The sequence below is a fragment of the Microtus ochrogaster genome, chromosome 1 (genome assembly GCF_000317375.1).
Source record: "Microtus ochrogaster isolate Prairie Vole_2 chromosome 1, MicOch1.0, whole genome shotgun sequence".
Taxonomy (NCBI): Eukaryota; Metazoa; Chordata; class Mammalia; order Rodentia; family Cricetidae; genus Microtus; species Microtus ochrogaster.
In genome coordinates, this window is record NC_022009.1 from 37,099,502 (window position 1) to 37,121,057 (window position 21,556).

The 21,556-nt window shown below is 40.0% G+C and overlaps 1 protein-coding gene across 2 annotated transcripts in view; it reads right to left on the reverse strand.

Annotated features, from left to right (window-relative positions):
* Ppp4r3a (protein phosphatase 4 regulatory subunit 3A) overlaps nucleotides 1-21,556 on the reverse strand; it is a 42,441-nt gene that overhangs the window by 19,587 nt on the left and 1,298 nt on the right. For both annotated transcript variants that reach the window (XM_005343457.2, XM_005343458.2), the window contains exons 2-6: nucleotides 9,028-9,083; nucleotides 6,054-6,152; nucleotides 3,663-4,280; nucleotides 433-510; nucleotides 203-319 (exon numbers count right to left, since the gene is read on the reverse strand). In XM_005343457.2, coding sequence (XP_005343514.1) covers nucleotides 203-319; nucleotides 433-510; nucleotides 3,663-4,280; nucleotides 6,054-6,152; nucleotides 9,028-9,083 — 968 coding nt within the window. The remainder of the gene's footprint in view (nucleotides 1-202; nucleotides 320-432; nucleotides 511-3,662; nucleotides 4,281-6,053; nucleotides 6,153-9,027; nucleotides 9,084-21,556) is intronic.

Genomic DNA, 21,556 nt, shown 5'->3' on the forward strand with positions numbered 1-21,556 from the left:
AGAGAGAGAGAGAGAGAGAGAGAGAGAGAGAGAGAGAGAGAGAGATAGAGAGAGATAGAGATAGATTAGAGAGAATATGTGCAAGTGGCTGCCTGGAAAGGGAAAAATGATTTGATTTCAAACAATAAAATTGTACAACATCACATCCAATTTTTGATATGGGCTCACATGGGCAGTTCAGAATTAAGAGAAACAAACTTACAAGGATGACTTCTAAAGCTGGTAATATGCCCATGTTTGACAAAGTCTTGAAAAAAGCATCTCTGTTTTGGGGTTGTAGCGTTTGAGAAAATGCACAAAATTCTTTTAAAAAGTTAACCTGAAATCAGGAAAGAAGACAAGCATTAAAAGGCTAATCTCAAATTAGAAAAGTATTAAGTGAGTGTAAATGTTTGTTTTATTTCTCTGCCCTTCTATTATTTGATTTCTTACCAATTCTTGTCTTTTTTCCTCATCTGTTGCTTCATCTGTTAGTTGTGCAAACAAATCTGTCAGAAATTTTTCATCCTCCTATGAAATAAACGAAACATTTAATTAGCTTACGGATAAGATTGTATAAAATACAATTTCAACATGTCATAAACTAGTTTGACAAAAGATGTCAAATTTCTTTTAAAAAAGAACTAATAAAAATATATATGTACACACGTGCGTGCATACACACAAACACACACGCACAGCCAAACACAGGGAGTACACACTTTTAGTCCCAGTACTAGGAAGGCGGAGGCAGGTGGATCTCCATGAGTTCCAGGCCAGTCTGGTCTACATTGTAAGCGAGACCTTGTCTCAAAACAAAACAAAGACAAACTGAGACTTCTATCAGAAAGAATACCTTTGTGTTTTGACAAAACTCTTTTCCAAACCCCACTTTAGAGCCAGGAAGTTAAGTGTTTCACACCCTGCAAGCCAGTGGTTTATCATACCCTACTGCTGCAGGTGAGCAGACAGAGAGTATGTAATTGAATACAGCTATGTTACAATGAAACTTAAACTCAAGCATAAGCCGGGCGATGGTGGCGCATGCCTTTAATCCCAGCACTTGGGAGGCAGAGGCAGGCGGATCTCTGTGAGTTCGAGACCAGCCTGGTCTACAGAGCTAGTTCTAGGACAGGCTCCAAAGCCACAGAGTAACCCTGTCTCGAAAAACAAAAAAAAACAAAAAACAAAAAACAAACAAACAAACAAAAACAACAACAACAACAAAAAAAAAACTCAAGCATACATGTCTGGCCTAGTGGCAAATGTTTAAAATCACGGCAAGGGGGAGGCAAAGAGAGGGGTGGGGAGAGAGGCCCACATGGGCTGCAGTGAGTTCCTGTCTCTAATGGTCAAACACACATACAATGTAGTCAGTGTTTGCCATGCTCGGTTTACATGAGCTAATGGTAGATATTAAAGTTCTATAACCTCTCTTCAATAAGATAAAAATGACACATTTTTTGGGCTCCAAAGATACAGAAAATGGCCAGGTGGTAGTGGTGCATGCCTTTAGTCTCAGCACTTGGAAGGCAGAGGTAAGTGGATTTCTGTGAGTTCAATGTCAGTGGTCTACAGAGTGAGTTCCAGGACAGCCAGGTAAACACAGAGAAACCCTGTCTTGAAACTACAACAAAAACCTCAGAAAATGAAAGAAATATCTATTATTTGAAGATACCCATTACAAACATATTCCTTAACACATTAAATTATTTTGAAAAAATTCTTTTTTTTTTGATTTTCGAGACAGGGTTTCTCCGTGGCTTTTGGTTCCTGTCCTGGAACTACTAGCTCTTGTAGACCAGGCTGGCCTCGAACTCACAGAGATCCGCCTGCCTCTGCCTCCCAAGTGCTGGGATTAAAGGCGTGCGCCACCACCGCCCGGTTGAAATAATTATTTAACACAGTAATAATTAATACATTAATTTTGAAAAGGCCCCAAAGGATTCTTTTTTTCTTCTGGTTTTCCAAGACAGGGTTTCTCTGTAGTTTTCGAGCCTGTCCTGGAACCAACTCTTGTAGACCAGGCTAGCCTTAACTTACAGAGATTCACCTGCCTCTGTCTCCTGAATGCTGGGATTAAAGCTGTGTGTCACAACTGCGCGGCTGCCCCAAAGAATTCTATCACAGGATATTTATTTTTCTGGGTAAGTAACAAGCCATATAGATCCTCCCTGTTACCCATGAATTTTCCTCATTTTAATTTGTCATCAAGATTTTTTGTTGTTGTTGCTTAACTATATTTTATGTGCACTGGGATAAATATGTCAGATCCTGGGGAACGGAGCTACAGACAATTGTGAGCTGCCATGTGGTTGCTGGGAATTGAACCGGTCCGCTGGAAGAGCATCTCTCCACGCCCTCATCAAGATTTTTTTTATATTATTTTTTTTATTTACCTAAAAATACATTTTCATCAAGATTTTGTTAATAATTTATTTGCTTAGGTAGGAGTACATTCAATACTACTCCACCTAAATGTAGATTCATGCAGACTACAGTCTAAGCTTCTAAGAAATTACATTTATTTATATATTAGAAATGAAGGGAGCAATGTGCCACAGAACATAACCTTCTGGAAGTTAGTTCTCTCCTCCTAGCACTGAGTCATCTTGCTGTTCCTATGTAGTAAGTTTTATATTAACTATGGTAGGTGTTTAGGAAACATTTTGTATACGACACAATTATAATGCTCATTATTTCTTCTAAAATGTAAAATAGGAATAATTTGATTCTGATGTTTTTTACTTTTTTCAAAACTAATGGCATCCAATTTCAACATACATCCCAGATTAGTATCAGAGTATTAATAACATTACAGAGGAATTTTGTATGTGTACATGTAAATGGGTGGTAGTGAAATTCTATCTGTAGGAGCTAGAGAGAAAGTTTAGTGTTTAAGAGAGCTTACTGTGCAAGAACAGTTCAGATCCCACTACCTAGACAACAAGCTAGGCATGGTCCTGTATACACCATCAGCAACCACTGAGTCAGGCTGGGAAACAAGGACACATAGCAACAGATAGGTCCAGAGAAGGTTCTGCCTCAAAAGAATGAGGCAGCAAATAACAGGACACCCAGTGCCCTCCACTGGCTTTCATGTACACTAACGTGTTTATATCTGAACACGTAAGCAGATATATCATACAAAACAAGAGAAAAATCTATTTCAGTTAGAATAGACTAAGGTTTTGTCAAATACTATGTAACATAGGTCACATTCAAATCAAGCATTAAGAGACATTATTTTTTTTTGTTTTTAAAGGTCCTATTTATTAGAAAACGGTCAACACTTTACTATATGGTTTTACTTGATCTTCAGACACTTCATAGTATCCTACAGTATTAATATGATTCCTCAGATGGTAAATTCAAGTTTCCTATAACAACCTAGCAGCTATTAAGTAACAAGTAAAGCCCAAATATTCTCAACTACTTCAAAAATATACTTTTGGAAGGAACACATACAGATGTGGCCACAGGTACCTGATGTGGGTAATAGGACCAAATGCCAGTTCTCTAGAAGAACAGCACGTTCTTATTAGTATTAAAATATTTACCATCATATCACAAGATTAAGTTTAAATGTAAGGATGTAAAAGAAATTATTATTTTTGCGGCACCTTTTTAAAGTTGGGGGATGGATGGATAGGAGAAAGGGAACTGAGAATGACCGAACTTACCTGTAACATACCAACAATTTCTACCTTGTTGAAAAAGATGAAAGAGTGAAGTGTTGATAACATGTTTTCTTCAAAGACTGAAGGGGTGGGGAGAACCATATCTTGTATATACTGAACTCTGTATGTCTGATGAATTTTTTGTTTCAGCTCAGGATCTGATATCGGAATCACTTCTTTAAACTTGGCTGTTTTTGTTAAAAATTCCCTGTGTTTTCGTGGTTGTGATAAAGTTGGGTCATATTCCAAGCATCCAATGACGTCCATTATACATTCCTCAGAGAACATAACCTCAAAAAGAGCAGTTCGGTTCAAGAGGAAGATCCCTTTGATAATTTCATATAAGTGGTGTAGTCCTTCAATGTTTTCCAAATCTTCACACACATGAAAAAGCTCTAAAAGCTTTTTAATATAACCCTCATTTTCCAGTGCTAGTGCGAGTTTCTCACGACGGAGGGGGGAAGGTAAAGATGATGCCACAAGCTCTGCGATTTCCTCCAGTCGACTTAATTCACAAGATGGCAATTCTAAACCTGGTGAGGACATATCATCAAATCGCTCCTCTTCTGATTCATCTACCAGGTCCTGAGTGATGTCCACTGAAGGGTCCTTTCCTTGAACCTATAAAAAAAAGATTCTGTGGTAGCTGACAAAATTCAAACAGTAAATCTAAATAGCCTTAAATGAAAGAGACATTAAAAAAAAAGCTGTAATGACAAATATAAAGTTGGAAGACTCTTTTCTCAAACCTGAAACAACTGTCTACTATGCTGTAACTCTCCAAATAATATTTTCATGTTTATGCAAACTAATCTAAAGTTGAAGAACTTAGTAAAAGCTCTCCTCAAGTACAAGTGTCAGGCACAACTTCACTTCAAGACCTACAAGACAGAGGACCAAATACATCAGTCTTTTGTCCATGGCCATCTTCATCTTTTCTAAGCAGGAAAACTCCACATTAACATCCTAGGGCCATATATTGACTAGTACCAAGCTCATCAATATTTAAGTAAAATTCAAATGAATATCAAATATAATAATGCCATGGTCATAAAGAATACACATAATTCTAAGACAAAAAGAAAAAACATCTAATGTCAATTGATCCCAAAGGCAAACTAGCTTTGGACCAAAGTGGATCAATGGCCTATTGTAAATGCTGAGTAACAAACAGCCCTAGTGTGGGACAATTCTATATTCTGTCAATTATATTTTAAATAAACACTGATTGGCCAGTAACCAGGCAGAAAGTAGGCGGGAAAACCAGACAGGAAGTAGAGGTGGGGCAATGAGAACAGGAATATTTTGAGAAGGAAGCTCTTTCTGCAGTACTGCCCAGACACCAAAGAAGCAGGATGTGACCTACCCTGCTGAAAAAGGTACCGAGCCATGTGGCTAACATACATAAGAATAATGGGTTAATATAAGTTATAGGAGCTAATATGAAGCCTGAGCTAACGGGCCAATCAGTTTATTATTAATATAGTCCTCTGTGTGATTTCTTTGGGGCATAACAACTATGGGAACCAGGCAGAACTGGGGAGGACAGAAACCCCAACAAGCAAGACCCACGTGTTACAAGCCCTATGATTAAGAAAAGTTAATTAGGACAAAGTGCATCGACATAATGGAGTTTTACTCAGTTATAAAAAATAAAATGTCATTTGCAGGAAAACGAATGGAAATAGACATCATTAGGTTAAATAGACTAGGGTCCGCATCTTCTTACACACAGATTAGAATTAAACAAGACATGAAAGTAGAATAAGGTCTTTATTTATTTATCTATGTATCCCCCCCGCCTTTTTGAGACAGTTTCTCTGTATAGCCCTGCCTGCCTCTGCCTCCCAGAGTGCTGGGATTAAAAGTATGTGCCATCATGTCAAGTAGGACTGCTCTTATAGCTGTTCCCACCTCAGTTGACAACTCTATGCTTCCTTTTGCTCAGGCCAAAACCTGAGTCATGAGTCGCCCTTGGCTCCCCCCTTGCCTTCTGTCCCATGTCTGATCATCTGTAGACTGTGCTGTCTCTGCCCCCACAATCCACTGATCCTAGCTTGCCTCTCACTGCCTAGCATCTCTCAAGTGGGTAACTCCCCTTTGTCCCAGTGTATCCTGGAAGGAGAAGATCTTAAGAGGAAACCAAGAGTTAGGTGACAGAAAAGAAAGAGAACTACATGCTTTCATAGAGAGAATCTTGACTTAAAACATGAGACAAAAGCAAAACTACTCGAAGAAAAAGGGAACCAGGGGAGGAAAGACAAGGAAAGTAAAGGGGGTATGAACAATGATAACAATGTTATTTGTATTTAAGTATCATTATGAAACCCATTATTTTTGTATGCTGAGTGAAAAATTATTAAGAGTGTGTTGTTTCTCTATTCTTAAAATTACCTGACATATTTTCTCCCAAATTTCATCACATCCAGCTTTTTCTTGAAAGCTAAGGGCCAAGTCATAATTTTCTGCTTCAGACCACACAATCAGAGTGTCCTTTGGGTTAAAAAAGAAAGTTTGAATGACTATATGTGTTATCACAAACTCTTTAAGATATAGCAAATGAATAAAGCAACAAGGCAACAGGAATTGAGAACATCATTTTTAACATTTCCAACACTTCCTACTGGTAATTATTAGTGCTTTGTTATACTTTTGTCTGCCAAATCAACATAAATGAAACTATGTTTTAAAAATAGAAGTTTGGCCAATATATGAAAAACACTGTAAAAGGCATATATAATACTTATATTCTAAAAGGAAAATACAAACCATTGCACCAAGAGCATCTTCACACATTACAATTTTTAAAAAGGCTTATATGTTTTGGTGTTTTCTTTGCATGTATGCAACACCTACGGAGGTCAGAAGAGGGCTTTGGATTCCCTGGAGCTGGAGTTATATACAGATGGTTATGAGTAGCTATATAGAAGCTGGGATTCAAATCCAGGTCCCTTGGAAGAGTAGCCAGCATTCTCAGCTGCTGAACTTTTTTTCCAGGTGCCACTGTATTTTATAGTATCATTAAAATGCCCAACAAAGAAGTCACAAAATGGATCAATAAATAAAATCCATTCTTTCCCTCAGTTGGCAACAACTGTTCTTTACTTGTGGCTTATTTAGCCTCTGAAATTACTGGCTTGAATAAGCCAGGCATGAATGAGCCATACCTCTAATCAATACTTAGGGGCCTTGAGTTTGAAGCTAGCTTGAGTGGTTTTAGCTGCTAGGCTCAACCTGAAGGAGCACTAAATGTGGGTTCATAAAGATACACCAAACAGCAGTCCTGTCAGAGCACCAGAAAGGAGCACTGACCAGTTTCTGAAACTAAGCTGGAATTCCTGTCTTACCTTTGGAGCAAGAGTCTACCAGATACACTTCCATATAGAAAGGCTTGAGTAATGGGCTCCCTCTCTCTAGCCTCTGGGAGGTCTTCCTCATAAGCCCAGCCTCTCCTGTGGCCTGGATGTAGAGAGTTCCCGGTCCCCATTAGCCATAGCCTGGACTAAAAAGTCCTATATTCTGGGCCAGCCTCTAACCAGAGGCTGAGTTCTCCCCAGGGATCCATGGAGCTACCCTAAACTCTAAAAGCCCTGAAGGTTTAGATCCAGAAGGACTGGATTCGAGTGAGTGCTGGTGCTGGGTAATTTCTGCCTCCTGCATGTAGTTGTCCCAACCTGCTGGAGGGAGGGATTTGCAAGTCTCACTAAACCCACAGTTCTTAACATGTCCCCATATCCTTAACATTTCTACAAGTATCCAGTCTAAAAGTGGAATTGGGGCTAATGAATGTTTTTCCTTCGATGGTTGCTGCCCCCTGAACTCTCCAAAGCACCTACCTGCACTCCCCAATATGTTGCATTATAAAAATTCATGTTGTTTTACATTTGAAGCAGGAATGTACCTGCCTAGGCTTGCCTGTCTCAGTCCTGAGTACTGCATTACAGGTATGTAACACCAGCATATTTGTTCTATGCCCCACAGCAGTTATATTTGTCTGTTTTGTTTTTCTTTGGCAAGGCCTCAGACTTTATAGCTAAGGCTTCTGATCCTTTTATCTTCCACCCTGCAAGTGTTGAGATCACAAACATGCACTACCATACCCAGCCCCTACCAATACCAACTTCCTTCTAGTTTTATTTTAATACTCAAGGATATAAATTTTTCATACTTGTACTTTCAGGGCAATAAAGAGATTTCTTTATTTCAATGGCTTTGTGGAGCACATTTTATTTGTGTATGCAAAACACGTCATTCTTTCTGCAGAAGCATCTCCGATAGGACAGAAAGGAACTTCAACCACTTGGCTGAGTTAGTAGCTGATTATTACAGCAACGGTCACTTTTTCCTTCTGGTAAAACTGCCACTTTAATTTTAGAGAAACATGTGTTGCTAGAATATCTGGAAAATGAACTCAGATTACGACAGCTTCTTTAATTTTTGATTTAAAATTGTGGCTAAGGACTGGGGAGATAGAACAAGTGAACTGATTCCTGAAGAACCCAGTTCAGATCTCAGCAACCATGTCAGGCGTCTCATAAACTCCTGTAACTCCAAGGGATCCAACACTTTCTTCTGGCTCTGCAGGTACCTGCATACTTGCAACATGCAAACACACTCAAATACACATAAATAAAATAGTAGCTGACAATACAGTTAAGTGAGTATATGTTTGTTTGTCAGCCTATAAAAGGCATGGAATTCATTACCATCAAACAAACAAACAATAAAAACAACAACAACCCAAAACAAAAAAACAAGGCTGGAGAAATGACTCAAGTGGATAAGAGCACTTTTTGCTCTTGCAGAGGACCCAGATTCAGTTCCCAGCACATATGGGTGCTAACAATCACTCCCAACTCCAGTTCAGGGGGACTGATATCCTCTTCTGACTGACACCCAACTCCTGAGGACACCAGTAATGCATGTGGTACACAGACATATATACAGGTAAAATCCTTGTATACACATAAATTAAAAAAAACAAACAAACAAACACTTTTTAACCATATACAGACTGGTAGAGCTCTTATTTTAAAAATAGACTGGGCATGCAAAAATGGCTCAGGATGTAAATATGGCTGCCATCAAGCTTGACAACCCAAGTGTGAGGCCCAGAATCCACACTGCAGAGAGAATCAACTCTCTCAAATTGTTCTCTGACCTCCATGGGCAGGCTGACCACAACACCCCGCCCCCCATGTAATAAAATATTTTTCAGGAATCAGACTGGCGAAATGTTATAATCTGTTCTGATTTTCTTATTGTAAAAAAAAAAAAAACAAAAAAAAAAACAATGGTAAATTTATTTAATCACCAAACTAAAAAAATAATGCATAATGCACAGCAGCTTTACTTTTTGTTTTTTTACCTGTTGTTTCTGATATGCAGTGTTAGGATTTATTTTGGACTCTAGAAGAAGAGAACCTATAAAACAGGAAAAAAAACTGTTACTACCAAACAGAAAAATTAGATATCCTTCATATACATATGCATATTTTCTCAGTTGCATGTACACCATCAGTTAAGGAACAAAATGTAATTTAGGGCTGGCCAGAGGATGGCTCAGCAGGTAAATGTGTTCTCTCCAAGAGCCTGACAACTTGACTTTGGTCCAGGAACCCACTGTGGAAAGGAACCTATCCTGAAGGCTATCCTCTGACTTCTACATGCTCACCTTGGCAATACAGTTACTTCACATATACAAACAAAACAATGAGTGCAACAAAAACTGCAAATATAACTTGCAGCTTGAGAAACACACTGTTTTGAGTGATTTATTTTTGGTGGTTGAAGAGGTCAGTCCAAGTCTCAAATGTGTTGGGAAGTACAGAGCTATACCCTCCTAGCCAAATAGACTTTTGGTTAGTTGATTTGTTTTTATAGGACAGACAAGATAATAAGAAGAGTGAAGACTGGGAAGCAATAACAATCCAACAATTTGGGCTGGTCTGACACACCTTTAATCCCAGCACTCAGGAGGTAATGGTAGGAGGCCAGCATGATCTATAGAGTGAATTCTTGAACAGTCAGGGCTACATAGAAAAACCCTGTCTGAAAACCCACCCCCTCAACTTACCCCCCCAAAACCCAAACTAACAATTTACAGAGAGCATAAGGCAGCAAAAACAGCAGTGACGCCAGATATTAATTTCTAAAATTATATTAATTGTAAATTTTACGGAACCTTGTTAATGTGATACATATATATAATACATAACAAGCAAACCACTTCCATCTAACTAAAAATATTTTGATAAACAAGTAAAAAATGTGCATATTTACATAGCACAATGGTATGTCTTTTTTTTTTTTTTTTTGGGACAGGGTTTCTCTGTGGTTTTGGAGCCTGTCCTGGAACTAGCTCTTGTAGACCAGGCTGGTCTCAAACTCATAGAGATCCGCCTGTCTCTTCCTCCCAAATGCTTGGATTAAAAGCGTGTGCCACCACCGCCCAGCGCACAATGGTATGTCAGTAAAAATAAATAACATGTATTGATCTCAATAAGGTTAACAGATATTTCTATCCCATTATTTTGTTTGGAGTCTCTGAAATCCTCAGATAATCTGAGGTTAAATAATGTTTGATATGGTGTGCGTCTTATAGAATACTTTAAAATAAAATAAGCAAATAAGGCTCTCAATACAATGTGACAAGTGTCAAGACAAAAAATGGCTGTCACCTTCAGAAGCCTCAATTTTCTTCTATTTCCCATCTTTCCTGTTTTTCTGTTGTTTTAAGACAGTGTTCTCACTATGTAACACAAGCAGACATCAAAATTATGATTCTCTAGGCTGGAGAGATGGCTCAGAGGTTAAGAACAATGGCTGCTCTTCCAGAGGTCCCAAGTTCAATTTCCAGCAACCACATGGTGGCTCACAATCATCTAGAATGAGATTTGATGCCCTCTTCTGGTGTACAGGCATATATGCCTGCTGAACACTGTATACATAATTTAAAAAGTGAAGTCAAGCAGTGTCTTTAATAAAATTATGATTCTCCTACCTTAGTCTCTTGGTCAGCTCAGACTATAAGCTTGTGTCATTACGCTCATCCACTATTTCTATCTCCTCTGTTCTCTACACATTTTAAGAATAAAATTCTTCCTATCCTCTCATCAACCAGGTCTAGTTTATCTTTTGGATTGAGAAAAAAATGGTGCCTGCAGCTGTTCTCTTTTGTACTTTCCTCCTTCATATTACACTTTACAGTTGCTTCACACATACAAAACAGTGATGAAACTGACAAAAAGTCAAGGTTTACTATTTCTAAATTCACTTTGTTCTTGCATTAAATGTACTTAGTAAGTATATGATCAACTTGATCAGAGTGCTAAATGATACTCCATTTAAAACCTCTTATCCTTTCAGAATTTAAGTAACTAAACATGAGAGAGAGAGAGAGAGAGAGAGAGAGAGAGAGAGATATGATTCTACCCATAACCACCAAATCCTATTTCTTTAGTTTTCTTTCCTTGTATCCTCCCTAACTGGCTTACTGAGGTTCAGATAAGAATCATCACAATTTAGGGGGAAAAAAGTCTCAACCACCTTCTTTTCCCCCAACTTTTGTGAAATTAATCATAAAAAAAATCACAAACTACTGAAAATTTTCAGATTTTTATTTTACTGATTAAGAGCTATGTTAGTACTACAACACAAGAAAACTGCAGGCAAACTAACAAAATGTTTAGAACATCCAAAAATGGTGAAGTCAGAGGGAGAGGACACAGCTTAGTGGTACTATGCATTCTCAGAATGTACAAGCCTGAGTTCAACGCCTAGGACCCTGCCAAGTCAACCATCTTTGTATTTTTCCAATTTGTTTACCAGAATAAAAACTGCATTCTATTATTTTCCACTAAAATAATGTTCAGGCCATGCAATTAAAGGTTGAATTTATTCTTTAAAAGATTAATGAAGGCATATATATAATTATACTTAAATGGTTTTTATGGAAAAATACAGGGGAGCTAGAGAGATGGCTCAGCAGATTACAGTATGTCTTGCTTTTCTAAAGGACCTGAGTTCAAATCCCATGACCCACCTCATGCAGCTCACAACCACCTGCAATTCCAGTTCCAGGCCTCTGCCAGTACCTGCACTCATGTGTACATATAATCCCCACATACATATTAAAAATAAATCTTAAGCTGGGTGGTGGTGGCACACGCCTTTAATCCCAGCACTCAGGAGGCAGAGGCAGGCGGATCTCTGTGAGTTCGAGACCAGTTAGTTCCAGGACAGGCTCCAAAACCACAGAGAAACCCTGTCTCGAAAAACCAAAATAAATAAATAAATAAATAAATAAATCAATCAATCAATCAATCAATCAATCTATCTATCTATCTATGTTAAGGAGCTGGAGAGATGGCTCAGCGGTTAAGAGCACTGCCTGCTGTTCTAGAGGTCCCGAGTTTAATTCCCAGCAACCCCATGGTGGCTCACAACCATCTGTAGTAAGATCTGAGGCCCTCTTCTGGCCTGCAGAACACTGTATACATAATGAATAAAATTATAAAAAAATAAATCTAAAAAAAAAAACCCCACAAAATAAAACAAAAGACAACCCAATTCTGGAAAAAAAAATAGAAAACCTAAAAACAAGCAAATAAACAAAAGCACAACAACCTGGGTATTTTTTGGCTGTGGGGCAATGGTCTTATATCCCCTAAAGATTTGCTACTTGTATTTTAATAAAATGCTGATTGGCCAGTAGCCATGCAGGAAGTATAGGCAGGGCAACAAGAACAGGTGAATGCTGAGAAGAAAGGCAGTCAGTAGTCATCATCCAGACACACTAATGTCACAGAACCAGGACAACAGAAAGGGGGAAAATTGCTCATTTAAAGAGGAATCATTTCACCTCCATCCCCAAAAACCTGGGTAAAGTAAGTATATTTAAAACAGTGGTTCTCAACCTGTGGGTCACAACTTCTATCTCCAAAAATATTTAATTATGATCCATTCGATTCATAACAGCAACAAAATTATAGTTATGCGGTAGCAATGGAAGTAACTTTATGGTTTGTGGTAAGAACTGTATTAAAGGGTCGTAGCATTAAGAAAGTTGAGAACCACTGATTTAAACTGGTATTTGAGATGTTGGGGAGGCACCTTTCTTGAAATCTAGTTCTCTCATGTACCTTGGCTTTATCTAAGACACCACTTTAGAAGTCCAGTTCTGGGTCCTGTTGAAGGTATGGGTGACCCAGCCCCGGTGTTGGGGTAGGGGGCATCCCCATCACCCATCTGACATGTAGTGGCATGGGTGGAGGAATGATGCTCTCCCTCCCCACCCCCTGCCCATCAAAGCACTGACAGGTGGGGGAACTGGCCCTGGGGTCATGGAAGTGGGAGGGCTGTCACTTGTACCTCACCTGAGCATGCTAATGCAGGAGAACTAGCCCCACCCCTTGCTGATTGCTATAAGGGGTAAATGGGGGGGCACATGCCAGTGCTGAAGAGCTCACCCTGGTGGGGAGGACAGAGGAGAACTAGCCCCACCCCTTGCTGATTGCTATAAGGGGTGAAGGGGGGGGCACATGCCAGTGCTGAAGAGCTCACCCTGGTGGGGAGGACAGAGGAGAACTGACTGCCTGACCAATCCTGTACTGCCCAGGCCCAGAACCAGGGTTACGACTTGGCCCGCCCCAACATCCACCCCATCTATGATCTGCTGGAGCACTTGAAGGGGCTTGACCCACAGATCTTCATAACACAGGGCAACAACAGGATATCCATGAAGAATCCCAGTAAGGGCCCAGTATCATTAGTGTAGTAGAAACCAGAGGCTCCTACAAACCACAATCCCAGAGAACTTAGACAACAATGAGGACAGTAAGAGAGACTTACATAGATCTGATCTACATAGGAAGTAGAAAAAGACAAGATCTCCTGAGTAAATTGGGAGCATGGGGACCTTGAGGGAGGGAAGAGGCATGGAGGAGAGCAGAGAAAAATGTAGAGCTCAATAAATATCAATTTAAAAAAAGACCAGAAGCCTCTAACCATGACTTACTGCCACACTGAGCTTACATGATGAGATTTTGAATCTTTTCCTTTTTTGTCTTAAATTTTGTTTTAATTTTGGGGAGTTTGCAGGGGTAGAGGGCAGATGCAAAGGAATGGGAAAATGAATGGGATCAAGATCCACAATGTGAAAGACATATAGAATAAATAAAGTTAAAAAAAAAAAGAACTCCAGCTTTGATCTCTAATGCCTTATTCCCCAGTTAGTACATAGGTTGAAACTTGGAAAACAGTTCTACAATGTTGAGGTTAACTAATATAACTAAAAACAAAACAAAACAAACCCAATAAACTATTTTGGCCCTGCACTTACAGTTTATTTATGCCAGTCTATCTAACTGTCTGTGTCTGCCATCTAACAGCACTTATATAATTTATGAGCACTTGTCCAGCCTACTGAATCCCAGCACTCAGGAGGCAGAGGCAGGTGGTTCTACAAAGTTTCAGGACTGCTACAACTACACAGGGAAACTGTCTCAAAAGATGTTAAAAAGAACAAACAGACTCCGATTATGCAATGTTAAAATACCAGTTAGCTACAGACCCCAAACAGTAATTCTATCACAATGCGGATTGCTAGTGTTACTCAGGAAAGTGTCATAGAAAGTCTCAGAACTCTAAACTAATGGTGTTACTCTATTCTTTCGGTCCCTGTCCTAGCCACGCCCACTCCTTTTAACCTCTGACCTCCCCTCTCTCTCTCTGTCCCTCTCCCTCTCTCTCTCCCAGTGCACACACGGGGCTTTGCCTCTCCTCCTCCCTCCTTTAATAAATATGTTACCTTTATGCCTATCTTTTGTGTCTACGTGTCTGTTACCCAAGCCACCGCCCGCACCGAGCGTGCCCTCCTGCTGGTGGGAAACTGTAGCCGCTTATGGCACGGCACAGCGACAACCATCTCTTCGGGGCCAGCAGTTGCCGCGAACATCTTAGAAATTATTTTAGAAATAAGAATGGGCACATACAATTAATGGTTTTTTTCCCCCTTAAGGTCCATCAAGCTCCAAGCATGACAAATGTGAGTTCGAATAGATCCCTGGGACCTACATAATGGAAAAACTGAATTGACTCCTATGGGTTATCCAATCTCTTCCTGAGCCCGTGTGAACATGCATAGACACACAATAAGTAAAATGCAAACCCTTTTTTTTTTTAAATATAGGAAAAACGGGCAGAGATAGTGCAAAACCAAATAAGGATAAGGGTAAGAGTTAAAACTGTCTGGCTCTAGAGTTCATGGTTTTAACCATTGTGTTTTATACTGTTTCTTCAATGCTGTTTTCCCCACTTTTGTTCAGTGTTTTTATAGCAGGGATTTGATAATAAAATCCAAGAAAATCTTTAGACTCCAGTCTAGTGACAACAGGTTACTTGAGGCTAAGGCAGAAGAGGCAAAATCAAGTTCTGTGTGAGCCAGGTGAGAGAAACTCGTTTCAAAATAGAAAGTAAAAAGAATGGTGGAGATGGCTCAGCAGTTAAGAACATGCACTATGCCTCAGAGGACCAGAGTTAGATTCCCAGCAAATTTCCTGTACTTCTAGCTCCAGGGGATCTGATTCTTCTGACACTAGAATTCACTTGCACAGATCCACACACATACACATAATTAAAATCTTGAGCAAAAAAGGTTGCTGTTGTGTAGCTCAACAATCAGTGATTGTACAAGGCCCCAAGTTCAGTTCCTAATACCTCAAAAAACCAGTATTGAATAAAGAAAACAAACAACTCCTCCCCCGGTTTCTTGTTTAGTGTGTGTGTGTGTGTAGCTATCCAAAGAATCAAAACATTAAAACTTATGGTTAGAAAAAACAACGCAAGCCAGCCAGTGGTGGCACACACCTTTAATCCCAGCACTTGAGAGACAGAGATAAGCGAATCTTTGTGAGTTCGAGGCCAGCCTGGTCTACAAGAGCTAGTTCTAGGACAGATTCCAAAACTACTGAGAAACCCTGTCTGGAAAACCCAAAAATAAATAATTAAATAAAAAAACCAACCAACCAAACAAACAAAACCAATGCTATGGGTATTCACTAAAAATTTTTATGAAGGGACTAACCCCAATATATAGCATAAAATCAGCACTTAGTAACTTGGATTTTTTTTTTTTCCGAGACAGGGTTTCTCTGTGGTTTTGGAGCCTGTCCTGGAACTAGCACTTGTAGACCAGGCTGGTCTCGAACTCACAGTAACTTGGATTTTTAACTGACAACCATTTGTTAACAGGAAATGGAGCTTTGGCAATCATGATACAGGTCTACATTACAAGCATAAGGCTCATGATACTGCTTAGTCAACATTCCATGCAAATTGCCATCACTTCTAAACTTCTAGTACATATTTTTTTTAAACAAAAGTATTTTCTTTTTTTTAAAATTTATTTATTTATTAAAGATTTCTGTCTCTTCCCCGCCACCGCCTCCCATTTCCCTCCCCCTCCCCCAATCAAGTCCTCCTCCCTCATCAGCCCAAAGAGCAATCAGGGTTCCCTGCCCTGTGGGAAGTCCAAGGACCGCCCACCTCCATCCAGGTCTAGTAAGTTGAGCATCCAAACTGCCTAGGCTCCCACAAAGCCAGTACGTGCAGTAGGATCAAAAACCCATTGCCATTGTTCTTGAGTTCTCGGTAGTCCTCATTGTTCGCTATGTTCAGCGAGTCCGGTTTTATCCCAGGCTTTTTCAGACCCAGGCCAGCTGGCCTTGGTGAGTTCCCGATAGAACATCCCCATGTTCTCAGTATGTGGGTGCACCCATCGTGGTCCTGAGTTCCTTGCTCGTGCTTTCTCTCCTTCTGCTCCTCAGGAAATTCGGGATCAACCTACCCCTGGACCCAGCAATACTATACTCTTGGGAATATACCCAAGACAGGCCTTATCATACAACAAAAGTATATGCTCTACTATGTTCATAGCAGCATTGTTTGTAATAGCCAGAACCTGGAAACAACCTAGATGCCCTTCAATGGAAGAATGGATGAAGAAAGTATGGAATATATACATATTAGAGTATTACTCAGCAGTAAAAAACAAGGACTTCTTGAATTTTGCATACAAATGGATGGAAATAGAAAACACTATCCTAAGGCATAAGGCATCCTCCTGGATATTAACCTTCATCAGGCGATGAAAGGAGACAGAGACAGAGACCTACATTGGAGCACCGGACTGAAATCTCAAGGTCCAAATCAGGAGCAGAAGGAGAGAGAGCACGAGTAAGGAACTCTAGTACATATTCTTAGCTGGAAAACTTTACATGAACCTCATATCCCTTCATGACAGAAGCAGAGTTAGCATGAAGAGTTCTTGGGCTAGGGATGTAGCTTAGTAGAAAAGAACCTGCCGATGCACAGGGCAGGAATGGGCCTCAAACATGGTGCTGGAGGTTGGGAAAGCTGAAAACCTGAGAGTTCTTGAACTGCTCTATTTTCAGCATCAAACAATCAACCCTGAGTTTGGTCCTGGTTTTAGTGCCAAAAACAAATACTAAAAGACAGTTCCACCTTATTGTTAAGTCTGGAGCATAGCCCCAGCCCCTGGCATCCATCCCAGCCCCCTGGCCTGGGAGTTGCATTGGTCTGGACTCCAAATCCCAGCATTCCAGGGTATTTAAGTGAGCTCCCAAAGGAGGAACACGTGGTTCCAGGTTTGCATGTGCTCCCCTCTTTCTTGTCTCCCCGCCATGCACTTGGCCACCAGAGAGCACTGTATTTAATAAAACAATGGAACTACATTAAAGGACCACAGCATTAGGATGGTTGAGAACCACTGCTCTAGGTGATCCAAGTTTGGTTCCCAGTATCTACTCTAGGTATTGCCAGTAACTCCAGTTCCAGAGTATCCAACACCGTTGCCTAGCCTCCACGAGCACCACACTCATTAGCACAACCCTTTTCCTCATAATTAAAAGTAAAAGCAAAATCTTAAAGTATAGTATTTAAGTCTGCCCTACAACACTCAGATCCCTTCAACTATAATGGTCCTCAAACTTGCGTAAGTTATCACATTCAGATATTAAGGTTTTGATTAATCCACTCTTAATCTTCTACAAAGCTGTTGTACTCTAACTTCAAAATGTACTTTTAAGTGTACTTTCATGACTGACGTTGAGCTATGGATAACTAAATACACCCCATACTGTAGGCAAGATTCTATACTAATACCAAGAGTATTAGTATAGGAGAACAGCCATGCTTCCCTTCACTAGATCAAAAATGAAAACAAAAAAAAAAAAAAAAAAACCTAAGAAAAACCCTTCCTACCCAAATGTCTCTTTTTCAAATCATAGGGCAGGTAGAGACAGACTATACAACCAATATAGAACTATACAAACTTTCATTAGGCTGAGCCTAATTTAAGCCTCAGTAGTCAGTGAGCAGTGCTACCTTGAATATGTCTCTGTCTCCTTTCCTTCATGCCTCAATTAACAAAATCCAATCTGTTTAATTTTTACAAGTAACTCAGATAATAGATAACATTATTTTTAAATGTAAAAATACTTTACAATACTTAAAAAGTAGGGCTGGTGAGATGGGCTATGCTTGTTGCCAAGTCTAATATCCTGATTCAGTAGGAACCCACATATTAGAACCTTCTGATCTCCACATGTGCAAGCATACACATTACCCTCACCTCATACACATATATAATACCAACAACTTTAAGTAGAAACCAAACAGAAGAACCCTATTTTTGAAACCAGGAAGTCCAGATACTTAAGCGGCTGAGGGAGGAGAATCAATCACTTGAGTTCAGAGATAAAGGGAAAAACATATTTGGTGAGGTGGAAGGGGTTGAGACAGTTCTTAGTAAAGGCCAAGGAAGCCCTCAAACTGAGCCATTCTCTTGCCTCAGGTTCCTAGGTACTGGGATTACAGGGTGCACCACCATGCCCACTCAAAACACTGTTCTTGATGTTGTCCAGGCAACCTTAAGTAAAGAACAAGGGTTTGACTTTATAAGCTCAGTGTAGAACACTTGCCTGGCATGTAGCAAGGCAGTCATCCTTTGTATGAGGAAATGCCAACATCCACTTTATCAATTCTAAAACTGGCTAGGCTGACATTAGCCTTCAGCAAGTTAACAGAGAAACAAAGTGCAACATTAAATCATGGCCGGAACACAGAACATCACACAAGACCTACTATAAAACTGAAAGGAAAGTGACATTTTTTACTAAAGAAAAGGGTATTTGGGGAGAGATGGCATGGCAGTTAAAAGCACTTACTGCTTTCCACAGAGGACCTGAGTTCAATTCCCAGTCCCTTACAACCACTTGTAACTCCAGTTCCAGGGGATCTGATGCTCTCTTCCAATGTTTTCTGGCATCAATCAAAAAACACATGCAGATGGTGCATATACATACATAAAAAACAGGACATAAATCTAATTTTAAAAAGGGGGCGTGTCTGCCAGCAGACGCCTACTGAGTAAGAATGAAATCCAGGAAATGGGCATAATAGCTAGCTTTGTAATACATTCCTCCCCTCTACAGCAAGGAAAAGTGGACTGCAGATCTGCCAAGCGTTCCAGAGGTGGGAAATGTATTTACCTAGACAGATTTGCTTGAAACACAGAGGCCACAAATACTGAGATTCAAAAACTGTCTTAGAAAACCATGTGTGGGGGACTGAATTCACCCTGCCCCCACCCAAACAGGCTCATGTTTGAATACTTGAGTCACCAGTAAGTGGAACTGTTTTAAAAGTAGTAAGAAAAAAAAAGTATTAAGAGGCGTGGTATGAGCAGGGCGGTGGTGGCACACGCCTTTAATCCCAGCACTCAGAGGCAGGCGGATCTCTGTGAGTTCGAGACCAGCCTGGTCTACAGAGCTAGTTCCAGGACAGGCTCCAAAACCACAGAGAAACCCTGTCTCGAAAAACCAAAAATAAATAAATAAATAAATAAATAAGAGGCGTGGTATGTCATTGAGGGCAGGCTTTGAAATTTCAAAAGACATACCATTCCCAGTGTGTTTGCTGCCTCCTGCTTGTGGATTAACATGTGAACTCTCAAGCTGCTATACCAGCCACCTGTCACCATGCCTTCATCATGCCACCAGAGAAACAACCTCTGGAATCATAAGCCCAGAACCCTTTCTAGGTTGTTTTGATCATCGGAATTTTATCACAGCAATTTAAAAATAACTTAAGGCAGACTCTGTGACATTGAACAAGGAAATTAACACAACACAAAGTTTACTTCAGGGTGATCAATAAGGCTCACAGGGTAAAGGTACTTAGCTAATAGTAGCCTGACAACCTGAGTTTTATCACCTGTGCCCACAAAGTAGGAGAGAACCTGCTTCCCACACCACTGTGCAGATGGGCAGGCAGATGGAGGGACAGACAAACAGAAAAGAAAAAAAATTCAGGGGTCAGGATGCAGCTCAGTGGTAATGCACTTGCCTAGCACGTACAGTCCGGGGTTCAAACCCGTTATTGGAGACTGCTTTTTCGTTCTGGCCGCCCAGACCTGAATAATCACACAGAAACTATGTTAATTGAAACACTGTTTGGCCTATTAGCTCAAGTTTCTTATTAACTAACTCTTATATCTTAAATTAAGCCATCTCCATTAATCTGTTTATCAACTACTGGTAAGGTTCCAAAATCTCTCTCCTGTGGCAGCTACATGGTGTCTCCCTGACTCAGCCTATTGTCTCTATATCTCTGTTCCGATTTCCCCGCCTGGCTTTACTCTGCTAAGCCATTGGCCCGAACAGCTTTATTCATCAACCAATAAAAGTAACACATATACAGAAAGACTTCCCACATCACAAACCATTGTATTTCAAAAATTTAGAAAACAAGTATCTTATGTTTCATCAGTTTTATGATTTTTGTTTTTGAGACAGAGCACTGCTATTCATTATTTAGAACAGAATGGACCAAAAATCAGTATGTAGCCCTAGTACCTGAATTACACATGTATGCTAAATTCTCAAAAAAAAAAAAAAAATCCAAAAAACTTATATTCATAGAAAAAAGAATGTGACCATATAACAATGTTTTTGAAGGATTCTTTCAGGGTGTTGGGGGGACAACGACAGAGTAATTTTTTTTTTGAGACAGGGTTTCTCTGTAGCTTTGGTGCCTGTCCTGGAACTAGCTCTTGTAGACCAGGCTGGCCTCGAACTCACAGAGATCCTCCTACCTCTGCCTCCCGAATGCTGGGATTAAAGGCTGCGCCACCACCGCCCAGCAACTTCCAGGTCGTTGACTACAAAAATTTTGACTGCTGGAGGCAAAGGCATGTGTATTTCTCTAAGTTCGAGGCCAGCCTGGTCTACAAGAGCTAGTTCCAGGTCAGGCTCTAAAACTACAGTGAAACCCTCTCTCGAAAAACAAAAAAACAAAGCCAAACCCCACAAATATTTTAAATAAATTTGTAATAAATTAGATACGAAACAACTACAAACATACTAAAGTGCCTGTTGCCTCCGATAAATGCAATAAGGTAACTATATTTATACTTCAAAGAAACAACTTTAAAAGTTTTGCCCAACATGTATATTTTCTTTCATTAAGTGAAATCCACAGAATGTAGACAAAGAAAAGGGCAAACCCTGAAGAAACTAGTAATTTAAAGTGAGAAGCCGAGCCGGGTGGTTGTGGCACAAACCTTAAATCCCAGCACTTGGGTGGCAGAGGCAGACGAATCTCTGAATTTGAGGCCAGTCTGGCCTACAGAGCAAGTTCCAGGACAGCTAAGGCTACACAGAGAAACCCTGTCAAAACAAGACAAAAAAACATAAAGCCGTTATTTTTAACAACTTGGTCTTTGAACACTGAAGACTGTTTCAATAGACCTAAGAGAAAGCAGGAGAGAAAACTCAAGTTTTAAAAATACGTCTCCCCGAACTGGGCGGTGGTGG